The 24,947-nt window shown below is 38.4% G+C and overlaps 1 protein-coding gene across 1 annotated transcript in view; it reads right to left on the bottom strand.

Moving 5' to 3' along the window:
* Positions 1-23,393, bottom strand: part of Abi3bp (ABI family member 3 binding protein) — a 158,111-nt gene extending 134,718 nt beyond the window's left edge. Inside the window, exons 1-2 of the mRNA XM_051191629.1 lie at positions 23,363-23,393; positions 11,013-11,192 (exon numbers count right to left, since the gene is read on the bottom strand). Of these exons, the coding sequence (XP_051047586.1) occupies positions 11,013-11,192; positions 23,363-23,393 (211 nt within the window). The remainder of the gene's footprint in view (positions 1-11,012; positions 11,193-23,362) is intronic.
* Between the last annotated feature and the right edge of the window lie 1,554 nt (positions 23,394-24,947).

The following is a 24,947-nucleotide window of genomic DNA, read 5'->3' as shown; positions in this document are numbered from 1 at the left end:
AGGCAATTACGAAAGCTGGCAAGACTATGGTCCTTGTTTTTGAGATATGCTTAAAAGCAAAGGAAATTCTGTCATCTAATTCTTTTCTTCTATTTTCTGGATAACCCTCAGCCCCTCCAGCTTAACCTTTTATCATTATAGCTAGCTTTCCATTTAAAACCTCCTTCCTAATAGCTAGACTCCTGCAATGATTCTGGAATAGTACATCCAGAGTAAAACAGCCTTCCAGCCCATGACAATAGAGGACATTTTAAATGTATAACCAATAAACTTTTGAAAGTTAGATTTTGATTTCAAGCACCTGATACAATATGGTTGAAAAATAAAATTCTGTGCTTCAAATTGAGATAATACAAATCTGTTTTAGTGAATTTCCAGGAAAAGATAGGCTTGGAGATGATATATTAGATCAGGAAGATGAGTAAAATCAAGTCAATGTAGAGTTGTTAAACCCAGTAGAAAAAAAAATAGAATACTGGAAGGATTTATCCTTATTTGCACATGGGGAAATAGTCATCTATTTTTAGAACAGGCCTTTCCCATATAAACTCATGGTGAATTGATTAAATAATGGTACTCATTTGAGAGCTTGATACCTGTTGGGCCAATAATTTTTAAACATTTTTCTTTGAAATCCTGCTAATTTTACTTAAATCATGCTAATTTTTATGCCTTGGAAGAAAATCAAATGATTCTAGGATATCTAGTTTTTGGAAAAAAAAAGCTGGATTTAAAGCCAAATACTTCCCACATAGTAAATATATTTCCAGAAAAATAAATAACTCAGAGTGATTTTAGATAAAAGAGGAAAAAACTTATCATAAGTAGTACTTACAGATCTTTCAGACTTTGTGAGTCAAGGTTAACCCTTTCCCATTAAGTTATTTTGTTTCTAAGTTCGAAACAACATGAAAAAAAAAATATAGGGCCCCTAGAATCTTTAACTCATGGGACTTTATTTAGGTGGAGTAGGATGGAACACAGGTCACACATGTGAGCAGAACACAAATGCACATACACAAGCATGCATATACACATAATTACTAACATTGACAATAATGCTAAAAGTCCGCAAGCTCTTGGTGCCTATGGTTGAGGGCACCAGCTACCTGGGAGACTAAAGCAGAAGGACTTCTTTAGCCCATATGATCAAGGCCAGGTGAACAGCACACTAATTCTGCAATTAGTAACAGCAGTTCATGTGGAGTGTGCTAAAAGAAAACACAGTCTGTGCAATACACATGCACACAGAGGACCATAAATGTTTTTTGCCTTGGCCCCTTATGGAATAGATGAGGGGTCACATATCAAGTAGGCAACCTCAACAAAGGCGATGGCAATGGTGGTGGCTGTGGCAAGGTACAAGTTTTGGGGGCATAGTTGTTACACATTCCCACTCACTCATTTCTTTACGAATTAGCAAGTTATGATGCTTGGCCTCTTTTTATAAGATTCTTATTACAGGAGCAAACCATAGGAGCTTCCTATTATAGATCATAGAAGTCCCTCTCCTGTAGATCAAATACAATGTCCTAAGTGTTGAGCAGTCATAAAACACAGAGACTTGGTTATCACCAGATTTCTGGGGTCATACTCTGGACCTGTCATTAGCTAGGTACATAGCCTTGGGACATTCACTTAAGCTTAGATTTCCTTATGGGTAAGAACAGTGGTTCTCAAACTTCCCAATGCTGACACCCTTTAATGCCACGTGTAGCGGTGACTCCTGACCATAAAATTATTTTCATTGCTAATTCATAAGCATAATTTGCCACTGTTATGAACTACAATGCAAATATTGTATGTGCAAGATATCTGATGTGTAACCCCTGGAAAAGGGTCAGTTTGCACCCAAGGGTGTCGCGACCACAGGTTGAGAACCACTGGGTAAGAGGCTCCCCAAAATGCCATGTGCTTGACAGCTGTCTTCTCTGAGTTTGGTGACTGCCCATCTTCATTGCTGACACCTGTTTGCTCCTTGCTGATTATCTAAGGATCCAGGGAAGTGGGGTTTTCACCTGGTCTCCATGGCCACACTGCACTACTCCTGCCCATTGTAGCCTGCATCTTCTCCACCAGTATTCTTCCAGTTTAGCATATCTAGTTCCCTGTACAGCACCTTCGTTTTCCCATCAAGATTACTTCTAGCTATTTTTTTTTTTTTTTTTTTTTTTTTTTTTTTTGCCAGCAAAGCCACAAGCACTTTCCTTGTGATGTTTGCCTTTGGTAGAATAAGTAGTAACAACCTCCATTATTTTAAGCTTTATCCCACTTCTGAACAAAGCGATTAAAGAATGCACACATATAAGAGATAGAAGAGGAAAGCCGTGGGTCTAAACTGCAATGCAGGAAGAACGTGGTACAATTTTTCTACTTTTCTAGTTAAATATAAGAATCAAGAGTCAACAAGATGGCTCACCCAGTAAATCACTTGACCCTGAGGCATTATAATGTCCTGTGTTCAATGCCAAGAACCACATTTTGGAAAGATAAATGAATTCTAAGACCTTGTATGCTTTATCATGAGTTATAGCCCTCCACCCCACACATATGAAAATTAAACATAACAGTTCTCATTAATGGTCAAACTTTTAAGAGTCATTACTACTGTGTAAGAATATAAGCTGTGTTAAATTTAGTGTCTAATTCATGTTTATTCACATCTTCATTACTGTAAGTGAACTCTATTCAGAATGTTTTCAACTTGAGTTTCTTCTGTGAAATAAAAGTAAAACACATCAAAATAAGGAACTATTGAAACTCTACCTAAACTTGCTAAGTTATCAGTTCGTTAAATGAAACTGCATTACTCTCTCATTTACATTCATGTTGAGTAAAGTAAGTCAAATTCCTTATTATATATTCTTACTATTAACTAGTTTACCAGGGATACTGAAAGATATTAAATCTGGGAAGTGGGGAATCGCCATTGTCTTCCTTTGGAACCCATGGCTGTGGAATTCTGGGCAGCACGTGCTGTGTATGTACAAGGGGCAGATTCAATACAGCAGCTGCCAATAAACCACGAACAGGGGGGGCCAGGTGCGCAGCAGCCACGGCTGCATCACCGCCTCAGATTTCACTTTGGATTTGTCCCCAAATCTTGTTTTGAGAGCTATCCCTGTCGAGAAAACATGCTCAGGACACCACAGTAAGAGGAATATGACAATTTTCAGTTACTAATATCTCTGCTAAAATAACATCTATGATTTCCTGGCCGAACTTCTCAGTGACAAATATTAAACCACACTGGGTCACACCACCACTCTTTGACCAAGGGTTTTCACACCAGTCACTAAAATCTTGCATAAACCAAAACTTTAGTGGAAATACAGCCCAACCTTTGTTAGCGACAAGACCATTCAGCTTGTTTTATCAGAAACTGATAAAACTTGCAAAACATTCGTACTCTGTGCTGGGAGCTCTATAATCTGCTTGAATCATTTACCCAGTCTCCATAACACTTCTGGAAGACCATTCTCTATTTTATACACAAGGAAAATGAAACACAGAGAAGTTAAATGTCTTACCCCAAACCACCCCACAGTAAGCAGAGGTATCCAATCTGAATCCAAGTCTGTTTGACTCCTAAGTAGTCCTTCTATCTGCTGCCTCTCAAGTAGAGAGTAAAGTTTCTTAGGACATGGTTGTCATCATTCTGACTTGGGGCTTCTTCCAGCATCTAAAGGGATACTAGCTTGCAGTTTCAGCACAAGCCCTGGAATCGTTTGGCGAGATGGTGCCTGGGAGTGCCCGGAGAAGCCCACACCTGCACATAGGAATATGCTTCTTGTGAAATGATCACAACTGCGAGAATTAAATACCTACCGCCATTAAACCCATGGGATTCCTAACACCTGGCTAGAAGACAACTCCAGTCAGAATTTGCACCGGTTCTGAATATATGACTCTTTTCCCTTTGGTATTTGAGCAAGCAGAGTAAAGCTATGTACCTTGTGCTACCCAACTGATGGATTGTCACCCCCCCATACTGTCCTAAAGTATTCACAGATTAACAATGTCAGAAACAGACAGCAGAGAATTCATATCTCTCTCACACACTGGATATTTGCAAAAACAACAGCTAAACATAAAACTGAGTAGCAAAAGCTACTTGGGTGGGGGGTGGCTTCTGTGAGTTCAGGACCAGCCTGAACTACAGAAAAGCAGTGAGAGCATTTGGGTTATGATTCGAAAAACGAAGGAGTAGGAACCCAGAAGATCTACTCATTGATAATTCCGTGTTTTAACATCATTACTGAACTCTTGCAGGCATTAGATAAATTTTTCTACTGCTTCAATTAATCTACTATAATCTTTTATATTTTTCCTTTTGAAACTCAGTCTAACTATATAGACCAGATTTAACTGAAACTCATGGCGGCTCTCCTGTCTTAGCTTCCTAATGGCTATAATGAATGTGGGCCACCACACCAATTCTACTTATGTCAGATTTACTAAATTTTATCTGAATATGAATTTTAGAAAAACGAGAGGATATTATTTTTCCTTTGTGTATAAGAGTAGTGATTTGAAAAATGCCAATTCATACTTAATAAAAAGATATGAAAATATAGAAAAGGTTATGTGATTAGCAAGAATATCAACCCATACATCATTAAATATTACCTTGACTTTCTGTGGAAAACAACTTCTCATGTCACAAGTGAGATATGATAGCAAGAACATCATATGAAGTATGTCAGGCAATGTGGCATAATAACACCTTTTTTGAAAATTAAAATAATTTATTATGTTCAGCTAAAGTCCAGTGCACTGGAAAGAGAAATGCTACTGTCCTATTACAAAGGGCTGAGTAGGCGCTGTAAGACATTCTTTCTTTCCACAAAGAAATAAAATTTTATTCCTCCTTCGCCCTCAGGGGATTTCAGCTCATCACTTTACACTCATGAAATCATCACCTACCCACAGCATATCTGTAAAAACTAGACTTGCTCCTAATGGACAGAACAGAGAATGGCCTTATAGGAAACTGGCAGCAGAAAGACAATAGAGACATGAATGCCAAGTGTGCAGCTTGTGACAGGACAGTTGTCCCCAAAGATTGCCATCCTAACCCCCAGAACCTGTGACTATGTGAGGTTATACAACAAAGGAAATTTACTCTGTAGACAGAATTAAGGTTGATAACCAGCTGACCTAAAATAAGGACAACATCCTGAAATATCCAGATGGGCTCAGTATAATCAGTTTTTCCAAAGTAGAGGCCAGGGTGGCTCAATGTGATGTGACAGCTTGGTCCATATTGTCAACTTTAAGGTAGAAGAGGATTGCAGACCGTTTTGAAAATGGCAATAAATTATACTCTCCACTAGCCTCTGGACAAGAATGTAGTCTGTTGATTTTAGCCCACTACAACCCAGTTGGCCTTCTAACCTACAACAATAAGATGATACATTTATAATATTTTAAACTTCCAAGTTTGTGTTAACTTGTTGTAGCAACAGATATCTAATATATGGTGGCTAATGAATTAGGAACCATTAATGCAAGTAGCCAGGCAAAACTCTAATAAATCAATCCGAAGAACTGAAAAAGAACGTTTGATTTAGAGCATGAGTCTATTCTGAAGTAACACAAACGAAAGCACACAGATTGCTTGGTATAAAGAAATATGACAAAACCAGCTACTCTTTCATGGGGCTTGAGTTCACTCAGTTCAGTTCCCAACAAGTTAGGTGGCTCACAGCTGCCTGAAACTTTAGCTCCAGGATATTTGAAACTCTCTTCTGGCCTCTGCAGAAACCTGCACTCATATGCATATATGCATACACACTTGTGCAAAGAGTAAAAGACACAGGTAGGGGATGAGTACAAGGAAACATTGTCATTTGGACACAACAGGGAAGCTGTACATAGGAACTCAGAGCAGTTGTGACAATATACACAAAACCTGTGCAAGCTCAAGCCAAACCAAATCTCAGTGTCAATAGAGGAGTTAGGCACACAATCCCACCCCCAACTGTGGGGATATTGGCAATTTTAGCTGCTGGGAGAAGAAGAGACATTTTTTTCTCTGAGAATATAACCCCTGGGAAGTTGATTAGATTCCAATGGAAGACCACAAAGCCAATAATATTTTGACAGCAAGAATTGGCCATGCAAGATTTTTTTTAAAGAAGATGTAACATTGGATGGATAGGGAAGGGAGTTGGATTTGGGAATGGTTGGAGGATGGTGAGTGAATATGGTCAAAACATATAAAAATACTCTATGGACTAAAAAATAGAAAGAGTCCTGTATTGGTTGTCCAACACAGAGTGGTCAGCTTTGAAACCATACACACACAAATGATAAAAACACACTCAGCAGGTTCTATTTTTATATATCTGCACACAAACATGTACATCAAATACAATCAAGGAAGAGGCTATCAACTTAAGAGTGGGAAGATATGGGTGGGGTTCAAGGGAACAGAACTAGGAGGGGGTTGGGGAAGAAACGAGGGGGGAAAGGTATAATTCTATTAAATAGATTTTTAAAGACAAGAAATATACAAAAAGAAAAGGGATTAATTAAAAAGAATACATTGATCTAAAGGACAAGTAAGAGCTGTAAGAATGCCACATGGAATAGCTTCTTAGGTGTTACAGCATCTTTCTCCCAAAAGTTCCTCAAATTTTTGATGGTGTCCATTCAAGGCAACTCGTTCTGACATAACTGATTAGAAAGCAAATGCAGAACCCACAGGATGGACTCTAACCAGTGAACATTTGTTTCAAAGAAGGGGTCATGGCACAGAAGGATTACTTTAGTGTTTCCAATGGTTAGCAAGACCTTGATGCAACCCAGCAGATGGCATGACTAGTACATGGTGAGACACAGACACACACACACACACACACACACACACACACACACACACACACAGACAGACACACACACACACACACACCAAAAAAAAAAAAAAAAAAAACACTAAAAGAAGCAAGGATTCCTCATTGGTCCCTAAAGGCCATCTCTAATGACCATCAACTGACCTTAATTATTTTAAGTGGATTTTTGGCTTTCTATGTTGTAGAAGCATAGCCAAAGAATGAAACAACTGATAATAATACAAAACAAAACCAACTAGACCAGGTTTTAGAATAGAACAATGATTCAGTTCTCATGAGCCTTTCCATGAAACCCCAAGCAGGAACATGGCATGCCAGATAGGGCAAGCTCAAACACCCCAGCTTTAATCAGATTAAAGAACTCTCATGCTTTCTCTAACTGTAAACAATATTTTCTGTGCCCTGAGGCCAAGAGACTTCATTCAATCCATGGTCACCAACTTCCTCCTCTATTCTGGTCACTTCTCTCCCTTCTAGTCACCAGGTAATACCCATTAAAATCATTTTTAATTTGGTCTGCTGAGATTTCTTCAAATAATGCATTTCCTTAGTTTACCAGTCACCCATCCTGAACCTAAATCTCTGGGAACTAGATATTATCTTCCTCATTCTTGGAAACCTTGGTCATCTGGGAAGGTGGGATGTGCTTATCATATCCTACAGTTCTTCAGAAAGCTTTGCCAGAAGATGCAGCTTGCCTAGAGGATAATATCCCTCCTTACCAAGTGGCCCTCCTTAGAATTTGTGTAAGCTTCCATAGAGATTTCAGCCTAGGCAAAGCCCTTTTGTTGCTGAGTAGATAACAAGGCTAGGAAGATGTTGGGCATCTCTAAGGGCACCTAAAGATCTAAGAAATGCTGAGAGCAGAGAAGGACAATTATTCGTCCCTGGGAGTGAGCCCCTTGGTTGGTTGTCAGCCCTGAAATCTTATACTACAAGCAACACTGGACAGAGTCGATAGATTTCAATATTCATACACACACACACACACACACACACACACACACACACACACACACACACACACACACCCCAACTGAAGAAAAGGGGCCATGGATTGAGAGGGAGCATAGGGGACACAATAGGGGACAGAGTAAGGACAGGGAAGGGAGAAATGATGTAATTATATTTTAAAATAAAAATGTTGGGGAAAGTATGTCAAATAGCCCCATCCTTTTCTGCAAACAGCTTTGAAACTGAGTAACTGGCTCTTCATGGTGGAAATGGGTTGTGACTACTTTCTTAGTGCCACTATTGGTCTTTGGAGATTATGCACCTAATTCAGTCTTGACTTTCTCTCCTCTCATTTACAGTTGCATCAGTTTATTACCATATGTTTGAATTCCATTGATCATCCATTGAGGCCTAAAAATAGCAAGACTACCATTCTGTATTCCCTTTTAACCACAAATAGAATGACTCAAAGCTCATCTCCAACGATAATTTAAAGGAGTTGGTTGTTTTCACTGTTTGGGGGCCCACCACCCAGCTCCCAAATAAATACACAGACATTAATTCTTTCTTATGAATGCCCAACCTTAGCTTGGTTTGTTTCTAGCCAACTTTTCTAATCTAAATTATCCCATTTCTTTTATGTTTTGTGTCTGGGCTTTTTTCCTTTCTCTATTATATATACTTTGTAGATGGATCTGTGGCTAGGTGGCTGTCCCCCAGCATCCTCCTCTGCTCTTTTTCTTATTCCTTCCTCCTTTTCTCCTTCTATTTATTCTCTCTTCCTGGCAGCCCTGCCTATCCCTTTCCTACATAGCTATTGACTATTCAGCTCTTTATTAGATCAATCAGGTGTTTTAAACAGGCAAAGTGACAAAGCTTCACAGAGTTGAATGAATGGCACATAAAAGAATGTAACATGTCTGTGCATCATTAGACAAATATTCCACAGCATAAAGTGTAGCACATCTTCAATTAATACTCCACAACAAATTTAAGCTCTCAGCTCTTGAGGGGAGAATACTGGATAGCTAGTTGTGTGCCAGCAGGCACAGAGTTCATTGAGAATGGACCACTTCCTTATAATCAGTCTTTTAAAAAACCCAGATTAAAACTACTAGATTTTTTATTTCCTTGTCAAAAGACTAGGATCTAAGTCATATCTCTGGTCTTAGCAGGTTCTGAACTTCTTGGAAATTGATGAATAGATAATATATAAACCTTGTAAGATTATTATCTGGCCAGAGGCTCTCTGAAAAATAGCAAGGATAAACTTTAGTCTCCTCCTTCAGAATGGACATAGAAATACCCATTACGAGAAGATTTTAGAATAGTATAAATCCTGCCTAAAATGTAGGCTGTCTCCATTATCCAATATGCTATCTTCTGTACTACAAAGAAAAACACATAAGGGAAGCAGCCAGTTAAATACAGGCTGTGGACAACCCACCCAAAAGGTGTTCCAATGATATTCTAAGAGGAAAGGAAGAGATTTAAGATCCATACTCTAATGCAATATGCAGACATTTAGTGATTCAAACAGATCAGTACTAAAAAGACAGTTGTAATACCACATGAGAAATTTTAAGTATGAGCTAGCTATAAAGTGATATTGTAGAGCCAAATGCAATAATTTAAGTATGGAATTATTAAACTATGTCTTATCTGTTAGTGATGTATACTTGATAAAAAAAGTGTATCTCTTTATGCTTTAAAACACTCCAGAATGCTGTATACATGAACACATAAAAGGAGATTAGCACAGTGATATGTATTCAAGCTGTACAGTAAGACATTCTTCAACATTATTCCCTTAACTTTGGAAATGTACACAATAAAAAGCCAGAGACCAAAAGAATAAATAAAAGGGTTCCCAGTCCATTTGATCCACCTTCATTATTAAAACAATGGAAGGTTACTGGAATTTTTTTTTTTTTAGATTTTGCACACACTGTTCATTAATAATCTGAATTCTGCCACCTACTATTTATAATGCTTTCACCTGCTATAAAGGAAGCTAACAAATGACCAGGTTCTCCATTTAAATAACAAAATAAGTCTATAAAAATACAGCATTAATTCTAATACTCTGTGAAAAGGGGGGATTATAGATCTGCTATCAATGTGAGGAAGAACTTGTATTCTGGTCACTTCCCATAATGAAGACTGGATAGACACCAGAGAATATTTACAAACATCCAAACTCAAATTCTACTTGGGATTGGTTATTATACTTGTCTAATTATATTATTATTACACTGCCTAATTCTCAGAGCACAGGGGTTAATCAGCTCTTCGGTTTGTTTTAAAGTGGTTTCCTTATGTAATATCGAGTTACTCACGACTCAATATCATCTCTAATTACTCATTAATTAACACTATTACCTCTTGGCTGGCACTAAGGAGCAACCGAGGTTTCTCTGGGAAAAGCAAAAGGCAGAAGAACACAATCAACTCATCTTGGCATTATCATTACACATATTGGCAAGAGCCAATATGAAGTGCTAGAACACGGGATTAAGCTTCTGAAGTTCAGAGACTGCCTCTTAAGCAACATCTTAGCAGGAAACAAAGCAAAGACTTTCAAAGTTTTCACCATGAATCATCCTTGTCAAACTATTTAACCCCTTAAGTGGATTTTATTTACATTTCCCCCACACACAGAAAAAGCACGAAGATGGCTCACATCCTGAAACTCTAATTTTATATCATTAAAACATTTTCAAAGAAATACATTATTTCATAATTCATATTAAACTTTAATTGCCTTGTCTGAATTACTTAAAAATTTTAAATGCAATCTGTTTTATTTTCTTTCTGAAGATAACACTTCTTTCCAAAGATAAAATTCAGAAATCTATGGTGGCCATCTTCTACCAGAAGAAAGAAAAGACAACAAGAAGGAAAATTAGTTTACATAAATAATGCCACAATGGCTATGCCTAATATTTCAGTTGGTTTTTTTCTTTATGTATTCAATTATGTGGGCAGGATTACAGGTTCAACAATGGTTAAGACAATTATTTCTTCATACAATAAAAAGCTTCAGTATAAAGAACTGTGCTTTAGATTGTAGTAATTACAAAGGTGATTTGTATTGCCACATTGGACTCAGCCAAGGTTGTAAAAGAAATGTTTCTCATCTTCCACATTTGGGCATCTTGTTGTAGTGGGTACCTCTTATCACCCACCCAAATACCTTACCTACTACAGCCTCGGTGACTTTCCCTTCTGTGGGAAGAGGGAAGTATTGGTTTGGGGACACATTGCTGCCATATCCCAGGAGAAAACCTTCCAGCTTTACATTTGGACTTGGACGCAGGAACTTCAAGAGGATGGAGTCGCTGGTGGTGTTGATGTGCACTTTCAGGTTTGGCCTTTTACCTGAGGGTGAAAATATAAGATGAGTGTCTGATACATCGACCCCTTTTCATCTCAACCCTTGCCTATTACAAGCATTAGCCTTAGAACAAATGAGGGGCTGGGGAGATGGCTCAAAGGTTAAGAGCAATGACTGCTCTTCCAGTCAGCAACCACATAGTGGCTCACAGCCGTCTATAATGAAATTTGGTGTCCTCTTCTGACATGCAGGAATACATGGAGGCAAAAATGTTGTAAACATAATAAATTAGTTTTTTTCAAAATAAAAAGAACAAATGCTACCTTTTTTGCTTCTTGGGAGCATAGTGCAGATGCAAAGCTGACTAAAAGATGGCAACCATTAAAATCAAAGAAAATGTTCTTAACTACTCTATAAAACAGACTAAAACACAAAGCAAATTAGAGGGATCCAAGTTTTGGTGGTTTGTTACTGAGGGGGTAAGTGCAGTTTGGGGGAGTTTTATTTTTCTGTCCAAAGTAGACCAGAAATCTTCACTTTATGTGCATTACCAAGACATGGTGCAAGGAACCGGTTTCTTACTGGTAAAACTTAGTACCAACCAACCAAAATGGTCAATTCCTCTGGCAGAGGACCCCAGCCTTTCTCCTCTTTGCTAGCAATATATGCCAAGAAATACATCATTGTTATAGAACTTTTCAAATGAAGTGACTCTCTCCAAAATTCTAGTTCCTACTACTCTTCTGAGTGAAATATCTAGAGACGTCCTGAAAAAGAGTAACTTAAGCAGAAAAATACAACTGCAAAAATTGTCATAAATGTAATATTTTAAGACCACTCTCTCTGTTCTTCATTTAGAGCAGTGGTTTTCAAACAGTGGGTTGTGATCCCCACAGAGACTGTATATCAGATATCCTGCATATCAGATATTTATATTACATTTCATAGCAGTAGCAAAATGACAGTTATGAAGTAACAGCAGAAGTAATTTTAGGTTGGAGGTCACCCCAACATAAGAACTGTATCGAAGGTTGCAGTTTTAGGAAAGCTGAGAACCATTGATCCCTGAGTTATGTTACTATACGTTACTTCTGCTATTATTACTTCTCAACATACTGCATTTTATTTTGGCCACATTCTAGAATATGTTGTTTGTCCTGACTCTACATCTTTGCACATGACCATTATACAATCCCTCCACCTTTGGTTGACCTTCTCCACATCCTTTACTCATCCTCAGTGTCTAACAAAAAGGTTAAACAACCTTTTCCAATTTATTCAAAATGAATGTATGAACATTTCCCCCAAATTACTGTTTATTAGTATTTGATGACGCTTTATACTTCTGACCCTAAAGGCTCTAATATTTGGGGCCTATATCTCTGTGCATGACATATGAATTTTAATATTTACTGATAAATAACCTTTACTATGGGTTATTATAGTTTGATTCTATCATGGATGTTCAACCTTTTGACACTGAAATATAATATTGTTCTTTACAAAGTTTTCACTCAAAAACTGCACCATCAAGTTATAAAAAAAAATGCAAAGTGCTTCACTAAGTGAGTTTGTGATTTTGGGATGGTCTGTATTCATAGCTGTCTTTGGCCACATGTGGCCATAAGGCCACTATTTGGAAATGCCTGATGATTTGGGGCCCAATTCATGTAACAGAAGTTATCTTTCAGAATTTAGTCATAGAGTTCTGGCAAGTAATGTAGACATAATAGAAAACAATACACTACAATATAAACTTAACCAAAACAACATAAATAAACAAATATTTTGCCCAAATTTTTCTTGTTCAGGATTACAGAGAGAAAAAACAGACTAAAAGAAGAACAATTTAATGCATGTGAGAAAAATTTTTTTAATTAGGAAAGTAATTATAGACTGACTTGGAAAAGGCTGCATATTGGCAAAGTACATTCTTGGACCTGTGACAGTGGCTTCTAATCCTCTATTTGCCAACACTCTACAGTATCTCTAAATATTTCAAAGTTTTGTGAAATTCTAAAAGTAAATAAATAAATCAAATGTCTTACAAAGCAAAATTAGAATTAGCCTACTTTTTAAAATATTTTTAAAGGTAAATAAATATATGCCTTCCAGCACTAAAAACAGAGGATGTGACTGGCAAGCCAAACAAAATGAGGAGACTGCACTTTCAGTTCAAAGAGCTCTGGGTCATCAGACCAAACAAAGAAGAGAGGCTGCTGGCTGCTGGGGACTGTGGACAGTCCCAGTTCTTTAAAGGAACAATGCGGGCTGGGATGCACCTCAGGCACCAGTGGAGTGCCAGAGTTCAGGCAGCACCCAAACAGAGCAACAACTGCCGTGCCCGAGCGGCCAGAGTACCAAGCTTGGCAGAGGGTGTCGGGACTGAAACACTTAACAGACCGCCACAAGAAATGAAGAGGAAGCCGCTGCATTTTATTACCGAGAGCAATGAATGGGCTTATATACCCAAGCCAGGGGATGGGCTAAGCATAGGAGGAAACCATGCACCACCCACACCTGGGGTCAAGGCATGGGCACTGCACACCGGAAAGTTATGAGAACAACCTTCTTTGATCAACCTTGGGGCACGGGAGTTCTACAGCTGGGTGGGGAGGAAGAGAGCTGTAACGGACAAGTACTTAAATTTCCCAACAAACAACAAGCCCAAACCACCACCAAAAACAACACCAACAAAACCCATGCTTTGGTAAATCTAGCGAAACCACTATAGCTGTCCAGTCACTGACCTCAGAGAAAGGAATCACCATTAAAATATGTTCAATAGAGTTTGTTTTTTTTTTTCCACAATCTCTCTTGAAGTCACCTGTACTTTCCAAAGTAGTATATAATATAGTCAAAGTTGTTGATATCATGTTGGTCAAGATAAGACTCTTGAGACAGAAAACCTATATCATATTAAAAGGCTTTTATGGGCAAAATATATGTATTAGTGTTAGCAACAGGAATTGCCTTAGCTTATATGATCACAAAGTTTTAAGTTTTAAACCCTGTGAAGAGATGATAAATATTCCAAATAGCAAGATTGGGTCTAAATCTTCTCAGAGCACTGAGGATAATTGTACAGAACAATTGTAATACTTATACCAATAAAATAAAGACTCATTTAAGAATTGACAACATACCCCCATTTGTACTCTTACGGTATTCATCTTATACTGTACAGTATGCTTACAGTATAGTCTCTATACATGCTCTGCCATTTACCTTGCTGTAAAACACTCATACTTTATAAAATATTTAACTAATTAGACAATTCCTGCCAGCTCAGATATTGTATAGGAAAAATAGTTAAAATAATGGCACATTAGATTTGATCTTTTTCCAATTCATTTAGATAATGTTTTTATTTATTCTTTGAGAATTTCACACAATATATTTTGATCATATTCCTTCCCTTCCCCCAAATCCCAGATCCTCTCCCACTTCTTGATAAAGAAAAATTTAAAGCTATAAAATTTTAAAAACCTAGAAAGAAAAATAAAAGTCCCGTGAAGAATTTGTATCCAGAATACAAAAATATTCTTTACAATTAAAAAGAAAGCAAAAGGAAAGCAGTTTAAACATGTTTGAATAGTACCCTAGTTTGTTGCTCTGTTGCTGTTATAAAACACTGACCAAAAAAAAACTTTGGAAGAAAATATTTATTTCATCTTACATTTCCAGGTAACAGTCCATCAGTGAGGAAAATCAGGGCAGGGACTGGACAAAGCAAACACCACAGAGGAACGCTAGTTGCTGTCTCTGGCGTGGTGAGCTTGCTTTCTTTTATAACCCAGGACTACCTAATCAGGAGTAGCGTCACCCAGAGTGGGCTGAGCCCTTCCACAGATATTGTTAATCAAGAAAATAGCACCACAGACATGCCCACAGGCCAATCTGATGAAGGCAATCCCTCGGTTAAGGTTTCTTCCTCCCATGTGACTATAGCGTGTGTCAAATTGGCAAAAGCTAATCAACACAAATGGATTATTCACCAAAAGAGATAAACAGTGGTCAAGAAGCACATGGAAATGTGTTACTCTCCAGGGTTGCTGAGTCTTCTCCACAGGTCAGACTCTACGTTAGGCTTTGAAGATCAAAGGGCTCAGTGGTGTGGTACCAACGATTACCAGGGATCTGCTAACCACTGAAGCAGAAAGGCCTGAGCTCAGATTCCTAGCACTCGTGTAAAAATCTGGGTATGACTGGATGTGATGATAACCCCAGCGCTGGCAGAAGAGCAGGGGAAAAGACGGGAAGATCACTGGGACTCGACGGCCAGAAAGCCTAGCCAGCCAAAACCACGCAAATTGTGGATTCAGGGAGACCCTGTTTCAAATGAAGGAGGCAGAAAATGGTAGAGGCAGACAAGAGACATCATCCTCCAGCCTCTGCATGCCTAGACATGTGCACACACGTGGGTACTGCACACACACGCACGCACACATGTATGTACTGCACATATGCATATACTACGCAGACAGACAGACACAGAGAAGCTGTTGATATCATCCTGCAGCCTAGACATGTGCACACACGGGTATAGCTCACACACATGCACATATGCATGTACCACATGATACATATATCAAACAAACAGACACAGAGAAAGAGAAAGGGAGAGACAGACAGACAGACAGACACACAGAGAAGCTGTAGATATCATCTTTCAGCCTAGACATGTGTACACACAAGTACCTCACATGTGCTATCCACAATGTATGTACACAGCACACACAGAGAAGCTACAAACATCACAACTAAGCAGGCATCGCTGTGCCTTGTCCTATTATATGCAAGTCAAAATTCTTGGTCAGCATGGTTAATCTAAGGGAAAAAAAAAACTAAAACCACAATGATGTAGGATTGCTAAGATCAAAATAATAAATTAATAATATGTCAGGCAGAATCTGGAAGTCTCATATACTCGGATCATGAGAGTTAAATGTGTAACTGGAGAAAGCTCAAAAGACACCAAAACGCCCAACAATTTTCATTCCTAGCCATCACACATAGGAGAGATGAAAGCATATCTGTGTGAAGGATGTATGAGAACATCCAAAGCAACATTAAATTGGAAATAAACCCAAATATCCATTGGTGGCTGAGTGGATAAACAAACTATGGCTCATTCATACAGTGGGATATGATTCAGCAATGAAACAGAACAAATTATCTATGTATGAAGATGTAGTGAAGCTCTCTTCCTGCATAGCATCATAACACTATAGGATAGGAGACCCTTTTCCTTAGCTCTGCAACCACATTATACAGACTCCTTCTGATAGAAGGACATCCAAGTGTGTGGCCATTACAGCACTGGTAGACTTAGATTTAGTAGTGTCTAGCACTATGTATCATTCAACACACACACACACACACACACACACACATTGAATCAAGTTTTCTCAGAGAACACTGTTTCAAATGCACTCTGTTAAAACATTCCAATGTTGTACAACAGTACAACATACTAAGTATATACAATAGTATAACATACTAAGGAGCTATCAAGATAGCCCATCTTAAATTTTTATATTAAGAAAATATGTGATCATATATTCAAAAGCTTCCAAAAATATAAGTGAGGGCATAGATTGTATTCCACTAAATTCTTAAACTAAGAACGTTAATTTAAGCCTTGGCAATAATGCACCATTCGCCTTGACTTTTAGGGGGTGAAAATCAAATCGTGGAAAATCAAATTGTGGAATAAAAGCTTGGTGCTCAAATGACTCTGCTGGCTCTAGTTTTATAAGTTCTGGTTTCTTATGTATTATCGGTTTTAGCAAATTTTCTGCAATATCCACAGAGTGACTAGGAAAGCAAAGGACATGAGACAATTGTTCACTTGTTTCTGCTCCTATGTAGCATAGAGCAGGACTCGCTTGCCAATAATAACAACCTAAAAGCCAGGGATACTAATGGGAAATTTTAAAAGACTTGTTTACTTTTATTTTATGAGTGTTTTGCCTACATGTATGCATACGAAATGCCTGGTGCCCACAGAAGCCAGAAAGGATGTCAGATCTCCTGGAACTGGAATTAACAGTTTTGAGGCACCGTGTGGATGCTGAGAATCAAAATTAGATCCCCAGCAAGAATAGCAAGAGTTGTTAACCACTAAATGAGCCATCTCTTCAGTTCCCTGGTGAAAAATTTACATAAAGAAAAAAGATAATTCCTGTTCTATTTAAGGAGTACAAAGACGTAATGTCACTATCATTCAATAATATTCAATGGTATTTAAACTTCTTCTACCAGTTCTGTATTGTTTAAGTATTTGTGCCTGCTTTACTCAGGGAAGTTTTAATCAGTTTTTTAGCTAAGTTCCTGAGTATTACAGATTATCTTCACTCATGTTTCCTGTACCTAGGAGATTAGTCAGATATAGATGCTTAATCTTCAATCACTTCATAGACATGCAGAACATGGCATTTAAATGTTTTAATATTAGTACTCCATTGACATGAGACACTGTTGCTCCTGACAGCACCGTGCACTTTCCCGAAAATATGTTGGACACTGTTGTTGCTCCTGCTGGAGTTCATTCTCACCTCAGCTAATGGCCTGTTGGGCAAAGAATTGCCCCTACCACTGATTTGGACATGCAGTCCTATGTGCTTGCAGGAGACAAATATAGAAGACTGCTTGACCTTGCCAAGTCAGGGTAAGACAGCCATTCTACCTCCCGGCTGTTGTTGTGGTCTGTCAAGTTCTCTTGGCCTTAGCCAAAACTGGGTGTACCAATGTTGCTGTGAGACCTAGGGTGACTGTCCAGGTGGCTTGCTGTTTCTATCCTTGCTGCACCTTTTGGAAGTTGTCCATCCGCACTTGCTGTCTACTCTAGTATCGTTATTTTCCTTCTCAGGTCTTGATGAAGTTGAAGATTAAACTATCACAACTATTATTCTCTCTTCCTAGTTAAATATATTAGGTACTAGACTTACGTTTTCCAGCTTAGGACAACTCTATTGTAAACTCCGTTATGCCTTCACCCTAGGACTAGATATGTAGGTCATTTTGTTCTCGATTTTCCTTTTCTTAGAGCACACTTGTTATTCACTGTTTTGTATATAGTTTTGTATTAAGCCTAAATCTTTTCTTTAGACTAAAAGGGGAATTGTAGTGAAATAGTCCTTCTGTGGCATGACATCGCCCATTTGGGGGTGGAGCCATGGGCGGAAGTGACCTGTGGAAGGAGGTCTGAGGGAAAGCCGGGAAAAGCTCTCTTGCTGGCAGGACTCGGACAGGAGAGCATCGGGTGGAATTTCCTGGTGTTCATCTGCTAGGTTGTAAGTTATTTCCCCCCGAATAAACATCTATTCGGCCCATTTGTTTATCCTGATCCTTATTTAACCGTGATAGTTCTGTAGTGGCCAGATACTTGCTCCACCTTCCATGAGTGGCAGAGGTTAACTAAAGCAGTTAGGAAGATGAGGGTCTGCTCTGCCGTGGCATGAGACTATACCAGAGTGAGGTGTGTGGGTGGGTGGAAGGAAGTACATTACCACTATGAGGTGTGGATCTCTCTCTCTCTCCCTCTCTCTCTCTCTCTCTCTCTCTCTCTCTCTCTCTCTCTCTGTGTGTGTGTGTGTGTGTGTGTGTGTGTGTGTCATTCATTACAAACATTCCCAGAATTGCTCTTAGGCAAATTCTTTTAAGTTGACGGATACTGGTGGCAAGGTGCCTGGCACAGTGTAGATAAGGACAAACACTTTGGACATTGTGAACCCTAACTTACCAATGAAACTCTTTCTCCACATATATAAAACACATGTTGAAGAGAAATATAAACAAGGACAGTGAAGTTAAAGAGCTCACAATGTTCAGGAGATGAATTAACAACAGTACATGGTTCCAGAGACAGCCACAAAGCATCCCGACCTGCGATTTACAAATATAAGTCTGAAAACATAAGGAAAATACTGACTTCAATGAACATGTAAAGATACCCCTAAAGAAAAATGGCACTGTAAAAGTCATAGAGAAAATAATATTGTGATAGAGGTCCCATCCATGGGCCACATGAACAACCTCAGTGGCAACAAACTGAACCTTTAAATAACCTCAAAATTTGAATTTCCTCATCTGTAATAATTCTTTTGCAAGTATCACAAGCCACAGTTTCTCATGATCCCTGTTCCAGAACAGAATAGCACACTCCCTCCCCAGGATAGCATATGGTGAGCAGGCAGATGAAGCATGGGTTCCCACAGGCAACATGAGCTCTCAGAATTTAGGGAGCATGCCCTTGTTCACCTGGAGAGCTCTGCTCACACAAATACCCCTGAGTGATTCCCACGGGGCATGACTCCAATGAGCCAGCCTGTTATTTATTAGGACATTAAAGACACCAAATATCCAGAAGATGTCTGCTATTAAATGTATAATGTTTGAACTCAGCAACATCCAAAGGCCGAAGGGGAAAACATTTTCCTCCTAATGGAACACTTTCTATGTTTGCCCAGCTGTGGTGAGAATGGGCCCCACTTCAGCTAAAATAGCCACAGTTTCCACCCAGGTCAGAATCCCCAGGGTACTGACTGTTCAGGCTAAGAATTCACCATCTGGTGATGCTAGAGGATTGACTGACAGGCTGAACCATCCAGTGCTGACATATTAATACCACTTGACTAGGCTGATAGATTTACCAAGGGAGAAGTAGTGTCATGGGCTATATTGTAACACAATGGAGAACCAGGGAGGACAATTACTTCCCGTAGTCAACTTCTTCCGGAGGCCTCCCATCCTGAGATGCATATCTTCTCAATGGCATGTAAGGGATGAGGGAGATGGGAAAATGACAAATACATGTGATCAACAACCATATTTTATTTGCCATATACTGATGAGTGCAGTTTTCAAATGGCTTAAATTTCTCTTGAAGAAGGCTATGGTTTGGTTGGATTTGTCTCCTCTGTGACACATGAAGAAACCCAAGTCCCACTGAAAATATTGCAGGGTGTGGCACCAGCAGATCAACTCCTCTTAGAGTGCAAGAATGCCACTATCCAAAGGTAGCTTTGCCATCTCCTACTCTGGCACCCTCTTGCAGTCTCATGAGTGATGATTCATCAGGAAGACCTATCTGCACAGCAGTGCCTTGAGCAGAAAGAACTCTGGGATAAACTTTATTTAGTCTGTGGTATTCTGTAACAGCACATAAAACAAGATTTAGGACTTCTTTTTATTTTTTTAACAGTATGTTTTATTTATTTTTATTCTTATTTTACTTATCAATCCCAGTTCTTTCTCCCCTTCTCCCCTGTCCTCTGAAGACCCCCATCCCATCTCTCATCCACTCCCCAGGGAGGGTGAGGCCTGTCTGTCAAGTCATTTGGGGTAGGCCTAGGCCCTCCCTGGTGTCTCTAGGCTAAAGGAGTATCCCTTCATGGGAAATGGGTTCCTGAGCACTTTTTTTTTTGACTAAGTTTATTTCAATTATTTTAACAGGTAATTGCCACAATTTATTTAGGATATAAGGGCTTTTGTAAAACAGTCCAACAAGCACTGACATTCCTGGAAGTAACTACAGTCAGAACAGGCTGTTCTTACTTACTCTCAGGTTATTTCAGTTTTAAGACTATATTTTAGTCCATATTATTATGTATATATTCATCCCTAATTAATCAGTTCTAGAAAGATTCATTTAAGTGTTGTTCATACTTACAATTAAAGTGGCATTTGACCTAAACTTTGACCTCAGTATCCAAATGCTATAGTTAAGTTTCTTCTGCTTATGGTAATAAATTCCTATTTGGGTTATTACTATTTTGACATCTGTTCTTGTTTCTTTTTCATGGTAAAAATTAAAATACTTTAAATGCTTAAAATATTTTTTAAAATACTAATAAAATGTAGAATTTTATGTCACACTCAAATGAAGTATGTGTGTACCTTATTACTAACCATGGCTATAATTTTGGTGAATGTAGCATTTGGATTTTTGTAGGTAAGAAATAATGAGCCTGAGACTTGGTATAATTTTCTACTGGTCTCATACTATTAAAATTTCTCAGTTTTGCAAGGCAGGTATGACTCAAGCTTTGGTTTAAAATAGAATTTTATAACATTTCTTTTAAATGTTAGCAAAAATCTAACTCAATGAACCCGTCTGAAAAAGCAAACATCTTCCTGACTTTCAAGTTGTAGAAATACAACTAGGGTTTTCAGTGTGAAGAAGTTTGTGTTTTTCTTTTTCTCATATGTAGAACAGAGGTTCTGAAGCAAATTTATCCCTTTCTAGTAAAAATTCAACCTTTTAAATGAAGATATGAGATTGTCCTTTGGGTATTACAAGTTACTCTTGGGAGATTGTTCTTGAAACACAGTACTTGGAAGTTCCCAGTGTGGCATAAATTGATTTTAAAATCACCAGGGAGAGAAGCTAGGAGATACAGTTGACTGAAGAAGTTGAGGTTCAGCTAGTGAAGAATAGTGGGCAGCAGAAACCATGATGCTGAGAGAATGACAGATTCCAACAAAGCCATTTATTGGTAGTGGGAAATAGACACATGTGCATACCAGGATTAAAAACCCAAGATGACACCACAAGGTGTTCCTGTCTCCCACCAATGAGCAATTGCTGAGTGGTCAATGTTTTTGGCTATCAGACACGGTAAGCAGGGTGTTAAGGAAGAGTGGTCGGTGTATTGAAAGGTCACGATGTAATAAGTTAAGGGGTGTAGAACTGAGCAACAGAGTCAGATCATGTGACCCCCGTGGGCCACATAAAATTCAATCATTGTAACAGAAGCCAACCAAAAGTATTTTCCTAAACTAAATTCGTGTGTGTGTGTGTGTGTGTGTGTGTGTGTGTGTGTGTGTATGCGCGCGCGCGCAATACACATATGTTTATCCGTGTTTCTGAAAAATGAATAATAAAAAATTTAAATATTAGGTAATTACAGATAGCCATATAATAAAAATACTGCCTCTCGATTTCTTGGCAAAATAGCTCAAGCGTTTAGAGCCATATTTAAATTAAAAAAACTTTTCAGAAGTTTTCACAGACGACAATTTAATGAAATTCTATCAGTCCAGGTCCCTCCTGGAAACCAAATGTGCTGTTTAAATTGGCTATTCTCAATTCTATTTTTAGCCAATGCTAAATGAAAAAATTAAAGCAATTAGCATGTCTCTATTGACATGGACTCAAGACTTTGCTGCTTAAAATTCAATATACTGGGTCCCCCAAATCACTTCATCTTACTGTCTAAGTTTAAATGACCCAGTGTTACTTGGAACTCCCACTGGCCTTTGTCACAAGCCCTCCTAGTAAGCCAGCACTTACTGTCTCAGTCTATCCCAATGTGCACGTTATTATTCAATGAAAGCTCGGCTCTCCCTGAGGACACAATGGTCCCTGATAGGAAACAGCATTTCATCTCTAGTCCACAGATGATCAAAACTGCCGGCCTCTATTCCATTTTAATTAACACAAAAACTTTATTTTCTATGTTCCAAAGATTTAACTGTAATTTTAGACTGCAGTGCTTAACAGTATATTATATACTTTTAAATGATGACTATAGACTCTTTTCTTACCTTACACACAAAAATATATAGGTGTGATTCACTTTTTAATTAGCTTGATTTAGTCATTTCATAATAATACATATTTCAAAACATCATATTGTATACCACAAATATAAACAATTATCTATCAACCAAAAGATAATTGAACAGAAAAGGCTATTTATATGTATATGCTTACTGTATTATTTGTGCTAGAAAAAATAAAGATCCTAACTTGGTATGATTTTAGCATGAAATTTACAATTGGTCTACTGACATTTACTTTTTTAAATAAGAGGAATGGTTGTTTTTCTCATTGAATATCTTTTAGGATAGGCTCCTGTGCAAAGTCCTACGAAAGACCTTGGGAATATGAAGGCATGTCATGCTTGAATAGCTGGTCTCTCCATTACAAAGCATAGATACACTTTCTATGCTAACTGTAATCTTATGTCTGTAAAGCCCTCAGCTCCTTATGCTTACTTATTCTGTTTTCTTCCTTTACTGTCTTTTCTTTCCAACTCTAAAGCCACATCCTGTATTCCCCAGATACCATCTTTGACTGTTCTTATGCTGCATAGACTATCATGCCCTTACATACGGCACCTGTTCCCCTTTAGGAGGAAGCACTATCCTGGGTCCCAGACTCTGACACAATATCTAAAGACCTGAAAAGACTATCTAGTCTTACACATGTCGTACTCATCATCTTTTCCATCCATCCTTGTCTAGTCTGGGTGAATCAATTACAAAACAGTTCAAAGCACTGTTTTCTTCTTTCTTTCCTGAGGCTAGACCAAAACAGTATCTGAGGCTAGAATAAACATATCTTAGAAAGTTACACTTACAAATAGGAAAAAAAAAAAAAAAACGAGTTCTAGAAACATAAGGATGCAGACATAAGCTAAATAGTATGCATGTGACTATACATCATTGTGTACCCTCACACCTCAGTAGAGAGAGATGCTGATGTTTTCAGGATTAATCTGAGGACCAGCAAGAAGCTGCATCAGGTAAATGTGCTTGTCATTAAGTCGGATGACCTGAATCTAATTCCTAGGTCCCACGTGGTAGAAGGAGAACTGGTTCCTGAAAATTATTCTCTGCCTCCAAGGTGTGGACCATTCAGGGTGTGCAGGACAAAAGACGGAAGAGAGGAAACTTTGTAAAGAATTAATATGAGGGATAGAGAAATGGCTTGATGGTTAAGAGCACTCCTTGCTCTTGCAAAAGACCCTGGTTTCATTCTTAGCACTCACACAGCTTTCATTCTAGTCTCATAGGATCTGACACACACTTCTGACCTCTGTGGACCAGGCACACACATAAATGCAGGCGAAACACTCAAACACATAAAATAAATCTTTAAAAATTAAAATTAAATTTTAAAATAGCAGCTATAAGCAATAAGTTAGCAAAGGATAAATGTGTAGGGTTTTATCCCCCTGAGGTATGCCTGACAGTTTCATTCCAAACATTTCTTAGAGTCAGCAATATGATTTTCATCTTGGAGGATGTTACCAGACACTCGAGAGATTATTACTACACCATGAAATGATGGAGATTTATTGAATTTAGAGAGAGCAGAGACTTATTTTACAGAGAAATTCTTGTAATGAAGAAATGAACTTTGGCTTAGCTTTGAGAATAAGTGTCAAATCAAAACCAGGATTTGGAAGAGCAGTTAAAAAAAATGGTTAAGGCGCAGTCCACATGGACTACAAACCCTCAACATAGCTGTGAAAAGCTAATGGTCCAGTCTGGTTGAGATTCAAGGATCATATTCATAAATGCTGGCAGCCAAGGAGTTGGAAGAATCTTGAAAACAATTTTGTCTGTTCTTCTTGGGAAGACACTGGGCAGACACACTGAGGCTAGACTGTGGATTAGGTTTTACAATGAACCACGTTTCTCCATCCTAAACTCAAGTTTGATTAACAGAGGCCAGGATACAATGATCACAGACACAGCATTTCTGGTGATCATCAGGCCATTCTCCTCTCCTCGCAAACATGGCATTTGGCAAGGGGCATGAGATGCTTGTCTTTAGAATTAAGTCAGTGGTCATCTGAAAAGCGCACAGCTATTCACTAATGTGGCATAATAACCTCAAACTTGGAACCTGCAACACAAACAGGAAGCGCTAACTTCAGACAAAAAGGCAACAACTCTGGGGGATTTTGGCAAAATTATAAAACAGGATTAAGAGGGCTGGAAATCATAAAATCCTGGAATTGCCCTTCTGGACAGAATTTTGCTGGCTAGCCATTGGTCAT

The sequence above is a fragment of the Phodopus roborovskii genome, unplaced genomic scaffold, assembly GCF_943737965.1.
Source record: "Phodopus roborovskii unplaced genomic scaffold, PHOROB, whole genome shotgun sequence".
NCBI lineage: Eukaryota > Metazoa > Chordata > Mammalia > Rodentia > Cricetidae > Phodopus > Phodopus roborovskii.
The sequence above is the reverse complement of the archived record's forward strand: the minus strand, read 5'-3'. Positions and strand labels throughout refer to the sequence as shown.